The 22,673-nt window shown below is 40.5% G+C and overlaps 2 protein-coding genes across 10 annotated transcripts in view; one reads left to right on the forward strand and one right to left on the reverse strand.

Moving 5' to 3' along the window:
• The window catches only part of EIF2AK4 (eukaryotic translation initiation factor 2 alpha kinase 4), an 89,818-nt gene extending 72,942 nt beyond the window's left edge, over window positions 1-16,876 (forward strand). For 4 of the 9 annotated variants that reach the window (XM_036923896.2, XM_036923902.2, XM_036923901.2 and 1 more), the window contains 10 exons: window positions 1,363-1,470; window positions 2,073-2,201; window positions 3,723-3,809; window positions 9,505-9,617; window positions 12,048-12,106; window positions 12,967-13,064; window positions 14,270-14,338; window positions 14,834-14,878; window positions 15,983-16,101; window positions 16,643-16,876. In XM_036923896.2, the coding sequence (XP_036779791.2) occupies window positions 1,363-1,470; window positions 2,073-2,201; window positions 3,723-3,809; window positions 9,505-9,617; window positions 12,048-12,106; window positions 12,967-13,064; window positions 14,270-14,338; window positions 14,834-14,878; window positions 15,983-16,101; window positions 16,643-16,700 (885 nt within the window). In that variant the 3' untranslated portion in view covers window positions 16,701-16,876. Of the gene's footprint in view, window positions 1-1,362; window positions 1,471-2,072; window positions 2,202-3,722; window positions 3,810-9,504; window positions 9,618-12,047; window positions 12,107-12,966; window positions 13,066-14,269; window positions 14,339-14,833; window positions 14,879-15,982; window positions 16,102-16,642 lie in introns of those variants that run through there. The other 5 variants (XR_005032364.2, XR_005032363.2, XR_005032368.2 and 2 more) reach the window with 5 other exon arrangements.
• Window positions 16,877-17,304: 428 nt separating this feature from the next.
• On the reverse strand, window positions 17,305-20,319 carry SRP14 (signal recognition particle 14). Its single transcript, XM_036923906.2, has 5 exons — window positions 20,167-20,319; window positions 19,947-20,019; window positions 19,324-19,436; window positions 18,158-18,190; window positions 17,305-17,691 (listed from the first exon to the last, which is right to left on the reverse strand). Exons 1-5 carry the CDS (start codon window positions 20,188-20,190, stop codon window positions 17,602-17,604), a joined length of 333 nt encoding a protein of 110 aa, XP_036779801.1. The 5' UTR covers window positions 20,191-20,319; the 3' UTR covers window positions 17,305-17,601.
• Between the last annotated feature and the right edge of the window lie 2,354 nt (window positions 20,320-22,673).

The raw sequence follows: 22,673 nt of genomic DNA on the forward strand, positions 1-22,673 counted from the left end.
TTGAGTATTATGAGACTCGGGAGCTTGTCAGGACCTTCTGGTTTAGCAGGCCTCCTCATACCACACCATTGGGGGCAGGGGGTGCCATCTTGCTGCTGTTGGTTGGGGGTAAAGATCTAGGTACCTTACTCAGCCTTCTTCAACATTCCCATGGTGGGAGGGGTGCTTAACTGCCGCCCACACACCTCCACTGATACTATGGGGAGGGGGTGGGGGACGGAGAGTTGGCGGGAGGCCTTGTTACTGTTTGGGTGGGGGTAGAAGTCAGATCCTGGGGTTCCTGGCCCCCACTGACACTGTTGGAATAGCAGGGGAGAGGGGCATTGCCCCAGGCAGATGTGGAAGTCATGGCTCCCATTTCATCTCTGACACCACCCAACTCGGGCTTGGAGTGGGAGGGCAGGTCCCTTCCATCTGGGTGAACGTGTAGGCCCCCACTCAGTTTTTGCTGGTGCAGGTGGGGCTGTGCTTTTTCCTCTGGGGTCAGGCTGGAGCAGGGCAAGCACTAGCTAAAAGTTTTCTGTTCTGCCCGGTTGCCCATTTCTTGGTCTTCTGGCCAGAGAGAGCAGGTTTCCCTTGGGGCTTTTTTATTGGTTTCCTTGGCATTTCTGGGTTGCATATTTCTGCAGCACCCATTCCAGGATATGAGGCAAAGATCAAACTCAGAGGACTCACCACATAGCATTCTTCAGCTCCTGAGGTCCCTAGCCAGTCTGCTGCCTCTCTGCTTCACAGTCATCTAATGTTTGTTTTATATGTAATGTCCTCGATTTGTAGCTGTACTTAGTAGTAAGGAATAGTTACCTACCCATCTTAGTCCAGAATCAGAAACTACATGTGTAATTTTTAGTTGTCTAATAATATAAAGTATGTAAAAAGAAATAGGTGGAATTTTAGTAATTGAACCCATTTTATCAAAAATATTACTTCAACACGCATCAAATTTTTTAATATGAAGGAGCTATTTTGCATTCTTTTTTCTAAGTTTTTGCATTCAGCATTTAACCTAACATTCCCCAAATACTATTTCAACATGAAATCAAATGTCTAAATATTATTAATGAACTATTTTCTGTTCTTTTTTTCATTCTGAGTTTTCACAATCAGTGTATGTTCTACTTACACAACACAACACAGTTCAGGCTAGCTCGTGGCTGCCATACTGAACAATTCAGATGTAGATGCCACATTTGTTAACATTTTCCTAAATTTGCATGTGTGCTTGGTTCCCACTGCATACACCTATTTTTGCTGTACCTTTAGTGAGAAGTTGCTACCGGAGTACATGCCCTCTAATCATAGCTTTGCCTATATTGCAGTTTCTGCTCTGTTTCTTAACCAGAGCTGTTTTTGTCTCCACAGATTCCCCAGTTTAGAGGACCACAGGCTCTGGGGCCAGTTCCCACTGCCATTGGGGTCAGCATAGCTATAGACAAGATATCTGCTGCCATCCTCAGCATGGAAGAACCTGTAAGTTCTAGCTTTGCTTTCTGTGTGCTTTGAGTTGTCCTTCATTTACACGGAGCTCCCGATGTGGCAGCTACAGACAGGGTTTGGGAAGTTACCTCGGCCGTGGTACGACAGCCTAAGACTTGGTGTTGGTCGTTGCATTTCAGTCCTTAGCCTCCAACTGGGGGAACCTTAGACAATTAATCCATTCTTTCCTAGCTCCACTCTTCTCGTCTGTAATATACTATATAAGTGTGAAATGTTGCAGTTGTTAAGCCTCACATCAAAGCCTCCTGTTCAGAAACCCTGCTGTATGATAAAAAAACTAGAATTGGTTCTTTTTCCTTTGCTTTCAGGCAAGGTTGATTTTCCCAGAGGAACAGAATATCTTCCTGGTAGCTTAGGGTAGTTGAAATAATTTCTTTCTGAGAAGACTAATGTAAAAGTTTTTTGACTGTCATTTTTTTACTATCATTTTGAAGCCAAGACTTCTGCATGTATGTTGCTGTACAAGATTTCAGGATGCCCATCTTCACATGACTGCTGCCTCCCTTTGGTGCTGGTCCTGCCTACATGCCTGCAGTCTTCCTCCTCTAAATGTAACCACTCTGTTTCTAATCCAGGTTACAATAAGCTCTTGTGATCTCCTGGTTGTAAGTGTCGGCCAGATGTCAATGTCCAGAGCCATCAACTTAACCCAGAAACTTTGGACAGCAGGAATAACAGCAGAAATCATGTACGACTGGTCACAGGTAGTCAGACAAAAAGTGCCAATGAATGAATGGAACGCAAATACTCATGATTTCAGTGGCAAATCATACTCTCTAGCTCTAGGTTCTGTCAAACTCTCTCTGTGGTTTAAGTTGCCCCCTGTATTCATTTCTGTTTGCTGCAGTAACAAATTACCACAAACTTCATGGTTTAAAGCAAGTTTATCATCATACATTTCTGGAATTCAGAGGTATAAATCAATTGCTGGGCTCAAATTAAGGTGTCTAATAGGGATGCTTCCTTCTGAGGACTTTAGTGGAAGGACCCCTTTCCTTGCTTAGGCTTCCTGCAGTCCATTGTTCCTGGTTGCTTCCTTCCCCTGCAAACTCAGCAGGGTAGTGTCGTCTTTCCTCTTCAGCCTGTGCTCCCGTCCTCACATTTCTGTCTAACTCTGACCTCCTAGCTCCCTCTGACAAGACCCCTTGTGATGACACTGGGCCCACCCAGATAATCCAGAAAAGTCTTCCTATTTTAAGGTCTTTAACATAATCACATCTGCAAAGTCCCTTTTACCACATAAAGTAATGTATTCATAGGTTCCAGGGATTAGGATGTGGGCATCTTTGCAGGGCCATTATCCACCCTACCACACTTCTCAAGGCATTCTGTGTTTGGTGAGTTTGTGGCTTTCTGTCTTCAGACTTCCCACAGCAGGCCTGCCCTGGGTGTGGAGGTGAGGAAAGTGGTACCCCTGAACACCTGCCTGTCCTTCAGAATGGGGGGTCTTCAGACAACTACTGCACTGCCACAGCAGACCACAGAAGGGCTGCACTCCCAGGGGATCATCCAGATTGTACCTGTTCCACCCCAGTCAAGGTGCCCCAGAGCATGAGGTGCCGCCTAAGGAAACAGACCCTCCACCCTTCCTCCTGCTCCTTTCACATCACCTGCCAAGAGGTCTCTGAAGCTGCTACTCCATTTTTTTTTTTGAGTGTTACATAAAAATTTATGTCAGAAGTATGCTGAGCAATCATTTTTAATCCCCTGACAGAGCAGGATCCTCCTCCATTTGTTGGATAAATTGTTAGAGAAGTGTTCTGTCTTCCTGTGAAACACCAGCCCAGGAGCGGTGACCTCTGGTCCCGCACAGCAGCATCCTCTGTGGGCTTCTCTGCTCTGGTGCCTCTTTGCTTTCTGCTTCAGTTCTGCTTGGCACCTTCCACTATTTCCTTTGCTGCCTTGGCTCTCCTCAAAAGCGTTTACCTTGTGTGTTGTAATTTTTGGCATCTTCCATCAAGAGTTGAAGCTTTAGAAAACCTCTATGTGTCCTGGCCACATTGATTGTCCATGGCCCCTTAAAACAACAGTGAAAGTAAGGAAAGAAAAAGAGGTCTTGCTTCTCCTTTGAATTCTGTACTCTTCTGGCTTAATATTTTTAACCCCTGAAGTCGGCATGCTTAGTAATCCACTTTGAGAATACGACTGAACAGTGTTTTCACTCTCAGTTACTTGAAGCTGCTCTAGGTGTTCTATGTGTATTTCATACACTGTGTTTGTTTCAGTCCCAAGAGGAATTACAAGAGTACTGCAGACATCATGAAATCACCTATGTGGCCCTCGTCTCAGACAAGGAAGGAAGCCACGTCAAGGTAAAGATTGGAGGAAATCTCACCATTCAACAGTCAGATTTCCCAAATTGTGATTAACTGTGGACCCCACTGCGGTCCTGGCTTTGGGTGTGGGTTGGAAACCCATTACCTTGCTGTCTCCTTAAATTTCTGGGCCTGCTTTTGGAGAAGGTATATAAACTAGGGAAGAAAGAATTTGAATCTGAACACTACACTTCAAGCTTTAAAAAAACATAGAAGACTACTGTGGCTATAGTTTTTTCCTACTTTTCTCCCCTTGTTCCCTTTTCCATCTAAGAAAGTAAAAATAGTAACTAGAACTGATACCTGATGACTGGCATATCCTCTGGCTGCTTCCTAACCAATCTGTGTTGCATTTTACTAAAAATGCTCATGCATATAGCAACTCATAACTTTTATTTCTATTTTTAAAAGAAAAAAATCGGTGTATTTTTCTCGTTTTTCTCTTACAATGTCTTTGTCTGGTTTTGGTATCAGGGTAATGTAGGCTTCATAAGTGCATTGGACAGTATTCTGTTTTCTGGAAGATTTTGTATAGAACTGGTATTATTTCATCCTCAAATATTTGGTAGAATTTTCCAATAAAGCCACACGGGCCTGGATAGAGAGCTATTTAGGCTGCTTCTTTCTTCTTAGGTGAGTTTTGGTAGTTCGTATCTTCCCCAGAATATTTCCATTTCATCTAAGTTTTCAAATATTTTCTTTCACTATCTGTAGGATCTGTAGTGATATCCCCTCTTTTCATTCCTGGTGTTAATAATTAATGTCTTCCCTCTTTTTTTGCTGGTCAACCTGGCAAGAGATTTATTAATTTTATAAACCAGCTTTTGATGTCATTGATATTTTCTTATTTCTTGTTTTCTATTTTATTAATTTCCATTCTTCATTTTCTTCATTCTGCTAATTTTGGATTCTTTTTCTAGTTTCTTCAGATTACTTTAGGGGTTGACAAAACTACAGCCTGAAGCCAAATCTGTCCCACAAGCCTATATTTATATGGCCTGCAAGCTACAAATCATTTTTACATTTTATTTTTGTAGAGTATACGACAAACTATGTAGCCTGCAAAACCTAAAATACTTGCTATCTGGACCTTTAAAGAAAAAAAATTGACAGCACCTGGCTTAGTCACTGATTTTTAGATTTGGGATCTGACAGTCCCTGCCCTTTAATTTTAAATGGTTAGACAATTTGTATGTCATGTAGTTATTGAAATGTTGGGTTTAAATCAACCATTTTACTATGTGTTTTCCATTCTATTCTTCCATTTTTTTCTCTTTTCATGCCTTTTTAAAGTTTTATTATTCCATTTTATGTCTACTATTGGTTTACTTGAGTTTGGTGGGATTTTTTAGTGACTTCTCTATAGGGTTTATAATATATATCATAATACATTCTATCTTTAAAAAATATGTATCTTCACATACTGTTTAAGAACCTTATGAAAGAATACTTCCATTTCTCCTCCCTCATCCTTTGCTGTTGTTGCCAAATACTTTTTCTACATGTTATGAACTATAATATATTGTTAACATTTTGGTTTTAATTAGTCAATTATCTTTTAAAGAGGTTTTTTAAAATAAGGGGGAAATGTCCTTTATATTTCCCCATATATTTAACATTTCTGGAACTTTTTATTCCTTTGTGTTGACCCAAACATATCCTACCTGTGTCTTTTCTATTTTCCTTCTGCCTGAAGAATTTCCTTTAATATTTCTGGTTAGTGCAGGTGTGCTGGTGAAGAATTCCCAAAGTCTTCCTTTCCCCTTCATTTTTGAGATATTTTTGTTCGGGATAAAATTCAAGGTATACTTTTTCTTTTTGCACTTTGAAGATGTGTTTTATTGTCTTCTGACCTGACAGTTTCTGCTTAAATGTCTGCTTTGATCCTTTATATAAAGTATTTTCTGGCAGCCTTTAAGATTCTCTTTTGTTACTACTTGTTTTCTGCAGTTTGAATATAATGTGGCTCAGTGTGGTGCTCTTTATGTTCTAACACTTGCTTGTATTCATGGAGCTTTGTACTGTAAATTTATAGTGTCATCAAATTTGGGAAATTTTCAGACATTTCTTCAAATATTTTTCTGTCCCTTCCCCCCTTCTGGGACTCTGATTATAGTATATTAATCATTTGATACTGCCCCATAGCTCACTGAAGCTCTGTTTTTTTGTTCTGTGTTTTTGCCTCTCTATGCTTTATTCTGGATCATTCACTGATATTTTCTCCAGTATCTTATCTATTAATCCCATTCAATGCATTTATTTCAGATAATTGTATTTTTTTCATCTGTTCAAGTTACATTTGTGTCTTTTTTTATGTCTCCCATTTCTCTCATCATTGTCCTCCTTTTACCTTCTTTGTAAGATTTATAATAGTTTTAAGGTAGTTGTCAGAGATTATGGAATTAGTGGACACTTTGGGGTCTGTTTGTATCTATTGATGTTTCTCTTGGTTATGAGTCATATTTTCCCACCACTTTATATGCCCAGTAATTTTTTATTTCTTATTGGACATTATGAATTTTACATTTTTGGATGCTGGGTTTTCTTACGTTCTTATACTGTTAGGCTTTGTTCTAGAATGTAGTTAAGATCCTTCGTTTTTGTTTGATCCTTTCCAGGCTTGATTTTAAGCTTTGTTAGGGCAGGCCCAAGGTAGCCTTTAGTGTAGGCCTAGTTCAGCCTTACTACTAAGGCAGTGTCCTTTGGAGTGTTCTGCATGATGCCCTGCATATTATGAGGTCTCTCTGCTCTGGTAAGAACAAGAACTATTCCCAGCCCTGTGAATTCCAGAAATTATTACAACTACTTGTTTCCAGTGGTTGTTTCTCCACCTTGCATAGTTTTCTGTCACCCATGCACAAATCAGTTCTTTGCCAAGGATATGAGTGGATTCTCCCACAGAGCCTCAGAAATCTTTCTCTGTGTAGCTCTCTCCTCTTCATTCCTCTGCCCCACAATTTCTAGCCTTCTTGACCTACCTAAACTCAAGTCTGTTTCCCCAAGTTGGCAAAACTCCTGGTTTCTGTTTAGGTTCCCTCTCCCTGCACTACATTCTTTTTTTTTTTTTTCACTGCTATAACTTTAATATTTGTAACTGTATAGTAATTGAACTGTAACTTTAATTTTTGATGCAAAAAAACAAATAAAAGCAAACATAACTGGGCCTTCAGAAAAGACCGAGATTCCCAGCTTGAGTTTTCCTGTCTTAGGTATTTTACCACCATCTGGTTTTCTTGTTTCTCAAACGCAGAGTGTTTTGTATGATGCACCATTTTGGCTGCTCCCCTCGGTGTTGCCGCCTTGGGAAAGACTGTGTGAGCCCTTTTGGTTTTGTTTTGTTTTGTTTGTTTGTTTGTTTGCTTGCTTTTTTATTTTTTTATTTTGATATCATTAATGTACAATTATTTGAACAACCTTATGGTTACTAGCCTGCACTGCATTCTGCAGACTTCTTCAGCACAGTAAACTGGGGCTCTTGAAAGTACACTTTGCTTTCCTTCTCTTGGGGATAATTGCCCTCCACTGATTGTTCTCCAATGTCTGAAAAACATTGTTTATATGTTTTGTTTGATTTTCTAGTTGTTTAAGGCAGGAAGAAAGTAGTAGTTAATCCTCCTGTAGTAGTCTTCATGAGAAAATCTTCAGGTCCCTGCTATTAGTCTGCTTGTTAGTCACAAAATTGTAAATGACCCTAAGTCCAAACTGATCAAGCTTCTTCCATAGCAGTGATTTGCTCCTGCAATATTACCAAGAGATGACCATCTAGCCTTTGCTGGATAATTCCAGTGTCTTAACACAATGCTATAATGATTAGTAAATTTTAAAAACCTGTATCACAATCTGTTTCCCAAAACTTGCACTCACTGGTCCTTTTGCCTGCTCACATAGTCAAAATAACAAATTAATTATTCTTCCTTCTCTCAGCTACCTTCAAATAAATTCTAGGATATACCTGCCATGCTGCTTTAACTGTCCTCTTTTGTTTTCAACACTCCAGTTCCTTAAGCCATTCCTCATAAGACAACTTCCAAATCCTTGACCTCCTCTCAACACACTTAACTTTGTCAATGTCTGTCTTTAAATGTGATACTAAAATTCTACAGAGCACTCTAAGCATGTTCTAACCAAATGAGTAGGGTCTTATGACCTCTTAGATCCAGGCACCATATTCCTCCTAATAGAGCGTACAGATGAACTAACTTGTAGCAACCACATGGCTCTTTTGGCTCATACTGAACTCATCATCAACTAAAACCCACTGGCCTTTTCAGTTACCACCACGTCTGGCTAGCTGCCTACAATTAGGGCTTTAATTATAGGACTTAATATTTATCTTTGCTAAATGTGATCTTGCTCATTTCAGTACATTGTTCCAGCCTGTTGAGCTCTTTTGAATCTTACTTTTGCCTGTCTTAATGGTGGGTCAACAGCATCATCTTCCTGTTTGAAAGGCAAGACATTACTTCATTTATCCATTCCACAGTGGGTGCATTTTAAACATTCACAGTGTGGGAGGGATCGAATTTAGGGCCATGAAGGATACAAGGGCATTTAAGCCACAGGCCCTGCTGTCAAAGATCCTATAATCTGGTAGGGAAAATAAGACATTTATGCATGACTATACGCTAGAAAATGCTAAATGCCATGAGAGTCCTACAGAGTTCTCTAAGGTTTCATCAGCCTGGGAGATTACTTTAGAGATAGCAGGGAATTAATTACTTTAGAGATAGCAGGGATCTATGCTGTGTTCTCACAGATGGACAGGATATCAGTTTGTGCTGAAAGGGCTTTTTGAGCAGACGGAATAGCAAAGGTAACAGTTCTTTCAGTAGATTATCCTAAAGATAAGAGTCAGGCCAGCGGAGGACTATTCTGGTATTACACTGAATAGTCTATTTTGGGTGAAGCAAGATTGTAAAGAGGAGTACTTCAGCAGGAGAATGGTTCTAGCTAGATCATAGCCAAAATGCCCATCCAAGAAATTTGGACTTCATTCAGCAAGTAGTAGGGAGCCAGCATATGTTTTGGACAGAAGGGACATCAGAGTTGTATATAAGAAAAACTAATCTGCAGGGGTATGTAGGATGGACTGGAGTGAGGGAAAAGTAAAGACATGGATAGCAGTGAGAAGAATATTGGTATCCCCAGCCAAGGTTGAGTGCTGGCCCTGGGAATGAAGATGAAAGGGCAGGTACCATAAAAATGGGATGACAGCACCTGGGTTTGGAAAGGAGAGGGCAGGAGTTAGTTGTAGAAACCCTACCGACCAGAAGATGTTTAGGGGAAGAATATGTGAAAGAATCAAATAAAATAGGGGCTGGTTCATCTTGGCCTTTTTTCTTTTCTTTTTTTTTATTTTAATTCTATCATCTATATGTTATTCTAGTCTAGGCGAGGGTTTTTCAATAGCCACACTTTGACATGTGGGCCAGGTAATTCTTTGTGGGTGCTGCTGTCCTGTGTGTTGTGGGTTGTTTACCGTACCTAGCCTCTACACACAAGATGCCAGGAGTACCCCCCACAGTTGTCCTGGTCCAAAATGTCTCCAAACATTGCCAGATATCCTGTGAGGGGCTAACTTGCCCCCTGATTAAGAACCACTTAACTAACCTGTTGACTTTAGTAGTGTTACTATGGTACTCTGATTCAGCCTGTTGTCTTCAGAAATGATGTCTATTTCATTCTTTTTAAGGTTAAGTCTTTTGAGAAGGAAAGGCAAACAGAGAAACGTGTGCTGGAGTCTGATCTTGTGGACCACGTGGTACAGAAACTGAGGACTAAAGTCAGTGATGAAAGGACTCTCAGGTAACTTAGTAAACAAAAGCCCAAAAAACCAGCTGTACCTGCCTATGTAGAATTTACATACACTTATTTTAAAAGTCATTGTGATCTTTTTGGGAAATAAAGATAGGGAACCATTCTATTGCTCCTGAATAACTCATCAGTTTACTTATAGGACCCTCTGCATAAGCCAAGTTATATCTTACTTTCAAGGTTTGTTCTTTGTAACCTGTCAAAGAATATTTTATCATTTTGAAAGGCCTGAAGAGCCGATCTATCTGCCATTATTGTTTGTTCTGTTAATCAGTGAATTTTGGTGGTGTTTTGTCAATGTATTTGAAAGACCTAAAAAGCTCTGGGAAAAGATCTCACATACTCATGGTGGAAATTTAAATTGGTTCGAAGTAAGTTTTAAAACCTTAAAACTAAAAAATGTTTTTAGGTTGACCCAGCAATTCCACATCCAGGAATTTATAGTAAAAATTATTCCATAGGGATATGTACAAAGATGTCTATCAAGGCACTGCTTCTAATAGCAATTCTCTAATGTGGTCTCAGAACCTCTTTATGCTCTTAAAAATTATTTGAAGACCCCAGAGCACTTTATGTGGGTTACAGCTACCAATAATTTGTTAGAAATTCAAACATAAACATTTAAAAGATATTAAAATACCAGTAACAAACCCATTACATGCTAACCTGAGTAACTTATTTTTAGAGGAAAGTAACTGCATTTTTTCCAAAACAAATTTGGTAAGAAGAGCTGCATTGTTTCATATTTTTGCAGATACTGTTTAGCTCATTGTCTTACATTTTTGTAATCTCTAATGCCTTAACAGAAGAAACTAGATTGTCGTATCTGCTTTGTTTTCAGTCTGTTGTGATATTACCCATCTTGTTGTCTCTGGGAAATTCCATTACACATTTGTGAGAGGATGAGACTCAAAAGGATAGTAAACATCTTAGGAGTATTGTGGAAATAGTTCTGGCCTTGCAGACACCCTGTAAAAGGATCTCAGGGACCTCCAGGGGTTCCTGGACAACACTTTTAAGAATCTGTCACTTATCACAATATTCATTGGTAAAAGATTGTTTGAATTACGTAAATACAGTGAAAAACTGTGCCGCCTTTAAAAATGATTCTAGTAAAGCTCAGTTTACTGACATGGGAGGATGGCCACAAATAGGATGTATGAAATGACCCCATTTTTGTTTCAGTTTTGTTTCAATCCATACATAGAAAAATGTTGGAATGATGTACCAAATTGTTAATTATAGTTATTTCTGGTTAGTGGGATTACAAGGGATCTTGATTTTCTTTAAGCTTTTCTAATATTTGTAACTCTATCTATGCTCATAATCAGATAATACAGTACTCTCCTTTTTTTGGCTTACATCAGTGATTGTCAACAAGCAGCGATTTTGCCCTCCAGGGAACATTTCGCAATGTTTGTAGACATTTTTGGTTATTACAATTAAGGGTGCTACTGAATCTAGCCCAGATCAGGGATGCTGCCCAACATCCTACAGTGGACAGAACTGATGGTCCCCTTCCTTCCCCTTCCCCCAACCCCTTGCCCAGTGCCCCCAACAAAGAATTCTCTGGCCCAACTGTTAGTAGTGCCAAGACTGGGAAATCCTAGCTTATATGAAATCAACTTCCTTGCTTGCTTCTCCTTCCCTGGCCTCTGCCCTTTCCCATCTGCACCTAGCTTGAATAAATTTACCATCAGGCTTTTTCTGAGGAATATAATGTTCTTGAAATCACCACATATTAGGATTATGGATCCAAATCAAAGACAGGTTTAGAAGAGAAAACAAAAAATAGTCAACCAATTAATAGTGGGTACAGGTGAACATTTATTAAGCTGCTAAAAGGACAGATGGGATTTAGTTTTAGCAACTAAATTTGCTAAATTTAGGGATTTGATTTTAGCAAAATCAATCATTTTGATTGTTTCCCTAAGAATGCTATTGTTTCTCTCAAAGACTATAAATTAATTCAGTCTTTGAAAGAACATCCATCCAATTTTTCAAAGAATCTCCTTATTTACTAAATGTTCTCCTGTGGGTGACAGCCAGGGTTGCTGCCATAGCGAAGGTTGGGCATGCCATTGCTAATGTTTCCTTGTATTGTGATGAGAGCGGAAAGAATACCCATTATATATAATTGAAATTAGCTTCTTATGTTGAGCCAGGACTTCAGACCCAGCTGAAATCGGATGTTGTTTTTAGGCATATGTTAATTTGAAATGACATCCTTTATAATTTCTATTTGCACTTGACCAAAAGCATAATGAAGTACAAATTTTATTTTTCCTCTAATAACCAATACTTATGAAATATTTTTATATTTAATAGAAAACATGGCTTATTCTAAGTATAACTCACTATAAGTTATCTATGTTGCTTTGCCTTAGTATTTTCTAATTGTTTTTGTTTGCTTGTTTTTAGAGAAGTTTCTGATAATCTTGCAGCACAAAATCTGAAGGGGTCATTTTCTAATGCTTCAGGTATAGTGTACTAATTATAATCTAAACATAATAACGCATGTGTGTGTGCTCTAAGCACTTAAGACTGGCTAACTCTTTGTTGCATCAGAAACACATTTTTAAAGTAACATATATTATAATTTTTGTGCCAAATGGCTTTGAAATCTATGTCCTAAAAAATAACAACTAGGAGGTTAGTGACTCTTATGATCCTGATCTCTTACTTTTACAAGTGGTTTACCTCAACTCAACTTACTGTATAGATTGAATATGGATAATTTTCCTGGAAAGTGTCCCCATACAGAAGAATGAAGAAAAGTATTTGGAAATGCTTAGAGAAAAACACTGTATGCTTTCCTAAAAGCCAGGAGGGCACAGTTGTGATAGTCATGCCTCTAGCGTCATCTCATCTGTCAACCTTACCAAGAAAGAAATGTCCCAGTTAAGTCCATTAGAAGACATATTTGGCTTTTAACAGAATATTAGCATTGCTTTTCTGCCACCATCAGATTTCAAATTACTTTGAGGAATTTGAAGTATTAGAGTTTGGGAGATACAAAGTTTGATTCTTCTTTCTGGGTTCATGAAGTTTTCATGAATCCTGTTACCTCCCTATGCCTTTGTCACCCCTTACCCTGCTCCCACCTGAGGAGAAGGCTGGCGGTCTCCACAGCAGCATCACAACTGCCAGTGGGTGGGGTTCTCGGCTCTTTCTACTCAAGTACAGGCAGTTGCAAATACAGAAAACAAGGGCTGGACATAATCTAGCCCATAGGGTCACACCACAGTGGATTCTGCTAATCATCTCTGCCATCTCTGTAGTGTGTTATAGAAAGCAGAGCCAGGTAAGGCCATAAATTCTGAAGCTCTCCTTGTTTCAGGTTTGTTTGAAATCCATGGCGCAACAGTTGTTCCCATTGTGAGTGTGATAGCCCCGGAGAAGCTGTCAGCCAGCACTAGGAGGTGGTATGAAACTCAGGTACACAGTTTCCTGGCTTTCTAATTGAGCTACAGAGGAGGAAGAAAACAGGAAAGGAAAATAAGAAACAGTTTCCTGGAAATATTTTTCTTTCCACTTCCCTAATTTGGTGGCTTCTGAAAATTCCATTACCACAAAACACCTCTCAGGTGCCAGGATTCTGCCCCAACATCGTCCACAGTCAAGTGTCAGTGTGCACTGTGGGCACCTAGAAGTAGTTGTGAGAATTCCTGGATCTAAACAAAAACTTTCTGATCTGGCTCTAATAGCAGATGGGATGTTTCTTTTATTTTAAATAACAAAGCAGAGATCACAAGACTGGAGGCAGGTTTCTCACTGCATACATATTTTTGGCATCTGCTGAATGCCTGATTCTGTGCTTAAATGCCATGTAAGATATGAAAGACATATGACATGGCCCCAGTTCTCAATGAGTTTATAACCTTGGAAGCTTATGCATTATATAGTTGGAGAACAGAAGAAAATAAGTAGAATGCTGAATTAAATATATTCAGTGACTGTTTGCATGGATGATCAAGGAAGGTTTGACAGAGGTGATCCCTGAAGGATTTAAATAGGCAGGGAGGGAAGAGTAGGATATTCCAAATGGGACAGTAGGAAAGGCGGTACAGACAATGCTGATGCGCAGTGGGGGCGCTGTCCTCACTTGGGAAGAGGGTGTCAGCTTTAGAAATGTGATCAGACTGAAATGTAAAAGATCAGGTACCTCATTTTTATAAGCTCTCCTAGCCTGTTTCTCAGGATGTTGGGTGGCAACTCATTTCTCACATCTTTTTGCTTTTATATCACATACCATATTTCAGTTTCATGTTCTTATCGCTGGCATCTTCTCCTTTTCCTGAATTTAGCTTAATTAAAATCTCCCTGCTTCCACATGCACTATTTCACTGCACTGAGCTTTTATTAGGAGTCTTTTCAAAATTATAAGAAATAAGCCACTAGGTGGGTTATTAAACAAATAATCAAGATAGGCTATAAAAGCTCATTTCCACTGAGAGCACAATAGGCTAGACACTCATCTTTCTGAGATAGTTTAATAAGAGCAAGTCCTTAAATAATATTTGGGATCCTTTCTGGTCTTTGGTTTGCCACCTGTGATTGTTACCTGGAGTAGGAAATAAAATGGCAAGAAAGATTGTTTGGTTTGACAAGCTCTAAGTTCTGACATGTTTTCTTCTTGTTAGGTACAAACCCGACTTCAGACCTCCATTGCCAACTTACATCAGAAAAGCAGTGAAATTGAAATTTTGGCCGTAAGTCACTTTCTTTAACATTTTGAGGATGGCTTCTGTCCATATTCTCAAAGCAGCATCCTCAGAAATCAGAGGTTTTCTTCTCAGTGATCATCAATAATAAGATGCAGGCTTGTTATCACTGATGTGAACCACAGTTGATCTAAATCTGTCAAGTACTGGGGAGAAAACTGAAGGTTTTGTGTTTGTGGGTTTCTTCTACTTTCTTCCTCTAAAAGATGGAGGGGGAAAGTGAAAATGAAAACCATCATTTTTCTAAATGTTTCAGGCCTTTGCCTAGCTAAGCAGGTAGCAGTGTCAACATTTGGGGTGTAGTGCATCAGTGCTGAGATCTTATCACCGCACGGTTCATTAAGGCTGCTTTGTAGCACAGTGGCATCCCAGACTCTGCCCACTCTCTTCATGCTGCTCCATCCGAAGTGACACCATAGCCACATGTCAGTAGGAGCTGCCGAGGGTTCCCGAACAGTGACATGCATTTTTGTGTATCAACAGGTGGATCTACCCAAAGAAACTATCTTACAGTTTTTATCATTAGAGGTAAGCAAGATGAACTCTTCTGCACTGTGGCCTTGGTTATTTTTCAAGCAGTTCCAGGAATTTAGTAGCATTGTTCCTTTTATGTGGCGTATGTTACTAAATCAATTTTAAGGCAGTCATAGTTTTCTAATGACTTTCTCTTAAATTTCAGAGATGATTTTATTTAACAAACACCTAATGCTTTTATTGTGTGTCAGGCTCTGACAGGCCTTGTTCTAAGCATTTTACAAATAGTAACTAACTCATTTAATTCTAACAACCCCAAGAGGCAGGTACTATTATTATCTTCATTTTACAGAGAATGGAAAAAAAACAAATATTTTACTCAAGGTCACCCACCTAGTAAGCAGCAGGGTCAGGATTCAAACCTGGGCAGACCAGCAGAATCTATGTTCTGAACCACCACTATACTATGCTGCCTCAAACAAATCTTCCTTCCAACTAGGGAAGCTCATTTGTAGAACTAGAACTGTATGAAAGATCTTTTTGTAAAAATTAATTTAGGTCCTATTTTTAATATACTTTTTTAAACAGGTATGTACCCTTAGTATCAAACAGCCAAATAAAAATTTTTTAAATTCAAATAGATACGAATGCTTAACTATAATCATAGCTACAGGTGACTTTTACAACATGTTGTTTCAAAGAATACTTTTTGTCTCTCCAGAATGTTCAGTCAAATTAAATTAGATGAAAAATGAACTCTGCCTCAGAACTAACATTTCATACATTTTCTGTTGTCTTGAAAATAAGTATATACCACTATCCTGGCAATTTACTGCTTTATGACCCACTCAAACAGATGCACATCAGAGGCGGTATCTCCATCTTACGCAAAGTAAACAATAGGCAGAAATACCTGGTCTGAAGTCACATGAACTGGGGCAGCCGCATCGTTAATCAGGATGTAATGATGGTCTTGTAAAGAAAATTGATGCTTGTTCCTTGTAAAGGAACCCCAGCAGTCCCCGCCAGTTCTGTCTGTCACTGATTTCTTCAGTGTATTTAAGGGAGGAAATGGCATCCGTACTTCATTAGTGACCCAAAAAAAGCCAGTTGCTAAACCCTAGTGCCTGTTATTAAGTCTTATCTATTTCCTCCTAGTGGGATGCTGATGAACAGGCATTTAACACAACTGTGAAGCAGCTGCTGTCACGCCTGCCAAAGCAGAGATACCTCAAATTAGTCTGTGATGAGATTTATAACATCAAAGTAGAAAAAAAGTAAGTTATCACTTACACATTGCAGGTTTCAGTGTGGTTTAAAACTTAAGGAGGGGTTTTTAAATGACACATTTTATAGTTTGGTGAGGTTTGATGGCTGATGAACTATCATGTTAGAACTGCAACTAGTAACCAATCAGTCTTGCTTAGGACTGAGTCACAGTCACAGTCTTGCCAGTAACAAAACACAGCGGGTCCTGGAAGTAGTTATCACGATTATAATTTTAATTACACAAGTAACTACTATAAATAGATTTAAATGAAAGAAAACAGCTATGACTTGCTTTCTGTCCTGTCAGAATACCAGTTGTTCCTATTATCTGCTTTAGAGGCAACAACCTGGGAGGCAAATGGTGGTCTCTTTATATAGGGCCTTATACTGCAGACCCTTGCCAGTCACAGCTTCTATAAAACAATTTTTCAGTGACTAGCCTTTCATCTTCTTTTTGGTGAAACAAAACTCCTGTTAAGTGTTCTAAGGATTTTTTATTAACTCTGTTATTTACCCATTATACTGATCCTGTCTTCCCTTCTTTTGCAGGGTGTCTGTGCTATTCCTGTACAGCTACAGAGATGACTACTACAGAATCTTGTTTTAATCCTAATGAACGGTTATTACATTGTTCAGATGGGAGCTGATACTGTAAAATATACATTCATTGTCATTTTAACTACATTCTAAGCAACAGTCCTGCAATACTGAGCTTTGTAAATTTTTCATGTGTAACATTATGAATTTATCTTTTTGAATATAATAAATACTTTGATACCTGTTTTTTCATTGCATATCTGTTAACACTAAAGTTTTTGTAGAGCTCGAACACACAAAAACAGTGCTCCCTTAGCCCTAAGGACAAAGCACATGAAAATGTCCAAATGAAGGGCATACAGAAATTAAATATTATTAACCTGGAATATTCTTGATGATTTTGTAATATGTTTATCCTAAAATGGTTAAGCAAATTCATTTATCTATGAGAACTCACTCAAATTTGCTAAAGGAACTATGATGATGAAATTATACAGCCAATTGGGAAGAATACCCTAAAGATAGTACAACTTTACAAAATCGTCAGGTTTCAATTCTAGTAACCTAGAAGACAGATAGGGCTAAAACCTACTCATAATCTTATCTTTCCATAATCAGTAGTTACTGCCAGAAACTATTAATATGAGATAGGACAAGAAAGGATGGATGATCAGTGCTATTCAATACAGGTTTAATGATAAATTGCTCTTCACACAGATGGCTACAGAGACTTTACAATCCAGGAATGTACAATCATGCAACACAGAGCAATTAGCCAGATCTAAAATAAACTGGCTTCTTACAACTACCATGTAAACATTTCAGCCCTTCTTCTATCCAAAATGATCCTAATCTCACATTAAAACAGTTACTGTAGGGAACCAGAGCCCTAGCTTTGTGGCCAAAAGTAAAAACCAAAGAAAAAAGAGCGAATGAACAGTTAGCTGGTGAAAGCAGAAACCTGGTACCCCTCACTGTGCTGCTTTGCTCTTCTTATTCTTGCTCTTTTTGTCCCTCTTCTTCAGCCCATCCATGTTTGCTCTCAGTAGGTTTGAATAAGCCTAAAAGACACAAGAGAAGGACCTGAGTGGGAAGAGGAGCAACTGCCCCATTTCCACGATTGAGGACAGCCAGAATCAGAAAGCCTACCTGACAGTACCATGGAACACATGTATCTGAAGGAAAGTGGTATAAGAGAACTCTCACATTATAGTAGCTTCTGTAACACTTGCCCTCAGTGAGTTGCACACTTTTTACTATTTCAACAAAAAGGGAAAACTGGGCACATTCTTGTTCAACTATACTCTAGACATTATATCTGAAGCTGAAGACAAAACCTAGCTTAAAAAACAGAAAAGGAAGGTAAGATCAGTGTTCAAAGTAAAATTCATAGCCTGGCAGCTTTTACTCGTAAACTATTAGTAAAACATCACAGGAGAACAGTGAACCTAGATAGGTCTTAACTAGGTATTCAAAATTACGCTGTGTTGCCCTAAAAAGGGGACATAGGGAACACCAGAAACTCACCATCTGAAACTTATTCACTTCTTTGGAGCTCACCTGGAAAAGGGGGAAAAAAAAGTCACCCCTCTTATCTATATAAGAATCTTCTGCCTCACCCCACATACTAACTCAAAAGCCTCAAGACACTATTCTTATTTTTTATATTTCTTCCCAACTTTGGGGATCATACTACACAAGAGGCTATTTTTCTACTCCACTTTCTTCTGTACTTACTTTCCACACGAGAACTACACCAAGCTGGGAACAAGGCAGAAGTGGGCTCCTACAGAAGCTATGCTTCTCACCTCTGTTGAAATCTCTTAGACACATGGCATTTTTCACTTGAGATGCCAAAGGACTTAGTATTAATCTTTTGTACAAAATACATTTAAACTGCTCCCTCCCCATCTTATTTTAAACACCTCCCATTCATTCAGGCCTATTTAAGCAAAATGCAAGCTACCACAAGACATTCTACTTGTAAAGATTCATTAGGTTTTCACATTCATACCAACTTTATTTTTTAAAGACCACATTAAGCTTGCCTTACTGTAAAAGTCCTCTCAAGATAGTTGATAAGTCTCCCTTTACCAGTTAATTATGGCCTGCATTCTCAGGAACATCCTATAGGATGTGATAAGAGGGCAACCTGGTTCTGTCCCAGCAAAAGGAAGTACTCATGTGGACTCCAGGAGTATCACTTTGCCATATTCAACCCCCACCTTGAAACACTAGGGCACTTGACTAAATGGTTCTCAAGAACCAAGCCTAACATACAGCTACATGCTTGGTGAACCACAAAGATAAGGGAATAATCAGCTTTAAGGTAAATGCATCATCTGGTACCAAGAAACTGCTCATTGAAGGCCCAGCACACTTATATAGGATACAGAATCAAATATTTCTGCCAACTTATCCTTACAGTACTACTATGAGTGAGAACTGCTATGCTCATTTTATATCCACAAAAATTTCAGCAGAATAACAAGTATTTGACTTCTACCTTCTTCATTTTAACTTTGCTCATTAGTTTTCTATTAAAGTAATAAAAGAAGGCCTGGATCCCCAAACAGCTGGGGAGCTACACACTCACTAGCTTTTATTTAAAACACAAACAAACCTGGTTCACATAAGCCCCATTCTCGGTTAAGTTCAAACTCCAAAATTGTAGTATTAGGAATCCAACTCACCACAGTGCTGATCTTCTTTTTCCCATCGGTAGCTCTTAACAGACACTTGTTGTCTGAGGGCTCAAAGCCCTCCACAGAACCTTTCCTTGGAATGGGTTTAGTTCGACCATCATCTGCATGAAAAATACACCCTGGTGAACACAGCCCCAGTCGTTGTTAACAGGTAGACAAGTTAACAAGCAGAGAAGGGGTACGAAGAGGCTGCCTAATCCACCTCCACAGCCCTAGCTCGGTCACCGACGGCTTGGCAAGGCCTTGGGCAACTACTTGCTAGGTCCACGACGGGAACATTGTAATATCAAAGCCTTTTACGTCTCACTAATCGTGGCAGGGTTTGGGAATCGCTGACAAAAATTAGAGTCCTGACATGTTTGGGGCCCACGGTAACCAGAAACGGCTCACTCAGGTGGCTAAGTGTTGGGGGCCACAAGAGCCACAGTCCCTAATACTCTCCGGTCCCTCAGCCCTGAATGCACCCGATACAAGGTGGAGGAGGGTCAAGGCAGGCGGGGAGACATGGCAGACGCCTCCGCCCGCTGGCTGCCAGCCACCGGGCACCCGGGCAGCGGCGTCGCTCGGCCTCCCAGATAACTTCCGGCCTTGCCGCGCAGACAGGTGCTTACACTTCTTCAGGGTGATGAACACGCTGCCCGACAACCGGCACTTCTGGAAAAGCCTGGTCAGCTCCGTCAGGAACTGGAACACACAAACCCGGCCCCGTTAGACAGCCCCAAAAGCTTGCCCCGCCGCGTCAAGTCCCAGTACCTCTCGCAGAAGGAGACAGAGGTGTCGCGCTAAGCCCCGAACTGCATCCGTCCCTCGACTGTCCAGCTCCAGTGTTACCTGCTCGCTCTCCAGCAGCACCATCTCGGGGCCGCGGGCTCCACTCCGCCGGCGTACGCTCCAGGCTGCTGGAGGCGGAAGTTCGCCCAGGCTGGGCGGGACTTCCGCTGTTAGGTTTCAACTCTTCCCGCAATCCCTGCCTCCGCCCTTGCCTCCGCCCTTGCCTGCGCCTGCGCCCTGGGACGTCCCTCCTGCCCGTGGAGGACACACCCCCAGCGCCCTTGGGCGGGTGGGGATATTTTCCACCAGTAATCCCGTCTCCGCAATCAGTGTGAGGGAATGAGAGAGCACCGAAGAAAGATTTCATAAAAACTTATAGTTGTGTATATTCCAGCTGTGTGTGGGGCAAGTTACCAAACAGTTCAATGCTTAAGTTTCTTCAGCCTGTAATAATGTATCCACTTCACAGTGTGGTGGTGAAGAGTAAATAAATATTTTGAACACATACAACAGTGCCTGGCACATGGAAAGTGCCCGGTTAGCGTTGGCCATTGTTTTTTTCATTATCGTTGTCATAATTTCCCATGGCGGGCCTCTCAACTTTCCCATCTCTAACCAGGCTGGGTAGCCCTGAAAGCTGACCGCTGCTCTAGCAAGAGGAACTGGAACCCGGTCTCAGTTTCACCTTTGGATTCAGTCAAGAGACTTGTGCAGGAGGTCCTACTCTACCAGTAGCCAGCTAGGCCCTGTGTAGGAGTTGAGCATTCAATCATACAAGGGTTTTTACTGAGGGCCTCTTAGCCTGTGGGAGGCACTGTGTTGGGTTACAACACGACACAAGACAAGCGGAGTTCCTGGATCCCTGGAACTTGGGTTAAAGGAGTAGGGAGGAAATAAACACTGGACAGGTAAGAAGGATAGCTTCAGATAATGAGTGCTGTAACCACAACTAAACAGGGTGATACAACTGAGAGTGACAAGGGGCCTACTTTATGCTGGGGTCAGAGAAGTCTCTCTAGGGAGAACTGCGAGTTGAAAGCTAAAGGGACCAGCCATTCAAAGATCTGGGGACAGCGTTTCAGACACATGGAACAGTTGAACAAAGGCTCCAAAGTGGAACAAGTTGCCCTGTGTCCACAAGGCTCAGGAGTAGGTGTGGAGAGAGCACGTGAAAGGAGTGAAGGAATATGGAGAGCTTGGAGAGGCAACTGGTGACTGGCTCATACAGGGCCTGTGGCCATGGTAAGTTTGGATTTTGTTCCAAATACAAAGAGAAGCTTCTAGTTAAGGAAGTTTTAAACAGGACAGTGACCATCTAATTTACATTTTTTTTTAATCCCCATCGGTGGTGTGGAGAATGCACTGTAGAGAGACAAGGCAAGAAATGGAGAGCCCAACTGGTTGCATTAGCTTCCTATTGATTCTTTAACAAATCCCCACAAACCTAGTGGCTTAAAACAACATGAATTTATTCTTTAAGTGTGGAGGCCAGAAGTCTAAAATCAATGTGTCCGCAGAACTGCATTCCATCCGGAGGCTTCAGAGGAAAATCTGTTTCCTTGTGCTTCTGGAAGCCGTCTGCATTCCTTGGCTCCAGGCTCCTTCCTCATATCATTACAACCTCTTGCTTCTATCCTCACATCTCCTACTACTGACTCTTATCCTCCTGCCTCCCTTTTTATAAGGACCTTGTGGTTACATTTGGCATTCCTGGATAATCCAGGATAACCTCCCCATCTCAAGATCCTTAATTCAGTCACATCTGCAAAGTCCTTTCAACATGTTAGGCAACATATTCACAGATTTTGGGTATAGTAACATAGACATCTTTGGTAGGGTGAGGGTATTGTAAAAGTCCAGGTGCTAACACATTGGCAATCAGGTATAGAATCAACAGAACTCCTGCTCAATTGTATGTGAACATTGTAAGAGGAAAAGAGAAACTGGGGCTGACACACAGGGTTTTGATTTGAGCAATTGGGTGGATAGTGGTGCTATTTAGCTAACATAGGAAAATCTTGGTAAGTAAAAAGATTTATAAAAAGAATAAAGGTTTTACTTTGGTGTGGATAAAATTAGAGTTACTGTGGCCAGGATTCTCACCTGGCTTTGGTTGACTAGCTCACTGCACACCTGTGGGCAATACATGACTGTTGACTCTGTGTAAAGAACTCTGCCCAGTGCTCTGGGCACTACACGGTGGCAGGGCTGCAAGGCTGCAGGAGAGCAGAGCAGAGGCTGGAGTGGTGGCAGCGCCGAGGACAGAGGCCCAGAGGACAGCTGTGCAGACAGAGGGGCCCAGAGGGAGAGACTGGCTTGCTGCATGCAGACTCGCTCTGAGTGAACGGGATTTTAGTGACTGACCTGCCACCTGGAAATAAAGTTGGGTATAACCCTTTCACCCCAAGAACATTTTGCTGTCGATTTCTTTGGTCACACTGAATCCATAGTGAACTTGCCTGGGGCTGAAACCCATTGGCAAGACATTTGGTCATGTAGTGTCTAAGATGCCTATTACATGTCCAAATGAAATTATCAAGTAAACAACTGAATATACAAGTTTGAGG

Source organism: Manis pentadactyla, chromosome 11, assembly GCF_030020395.1.
Source record: "Manis pentadactyla isolate mManPen7 chromosome 11, mManPen7.hap1, whole genome shotgun sequence".
Lineage (NCBI taxonomy): Eukaryota > Metazoa > Chordata > Mammalia > Pholidota > Manidae > Manis > Manis pentadactyla.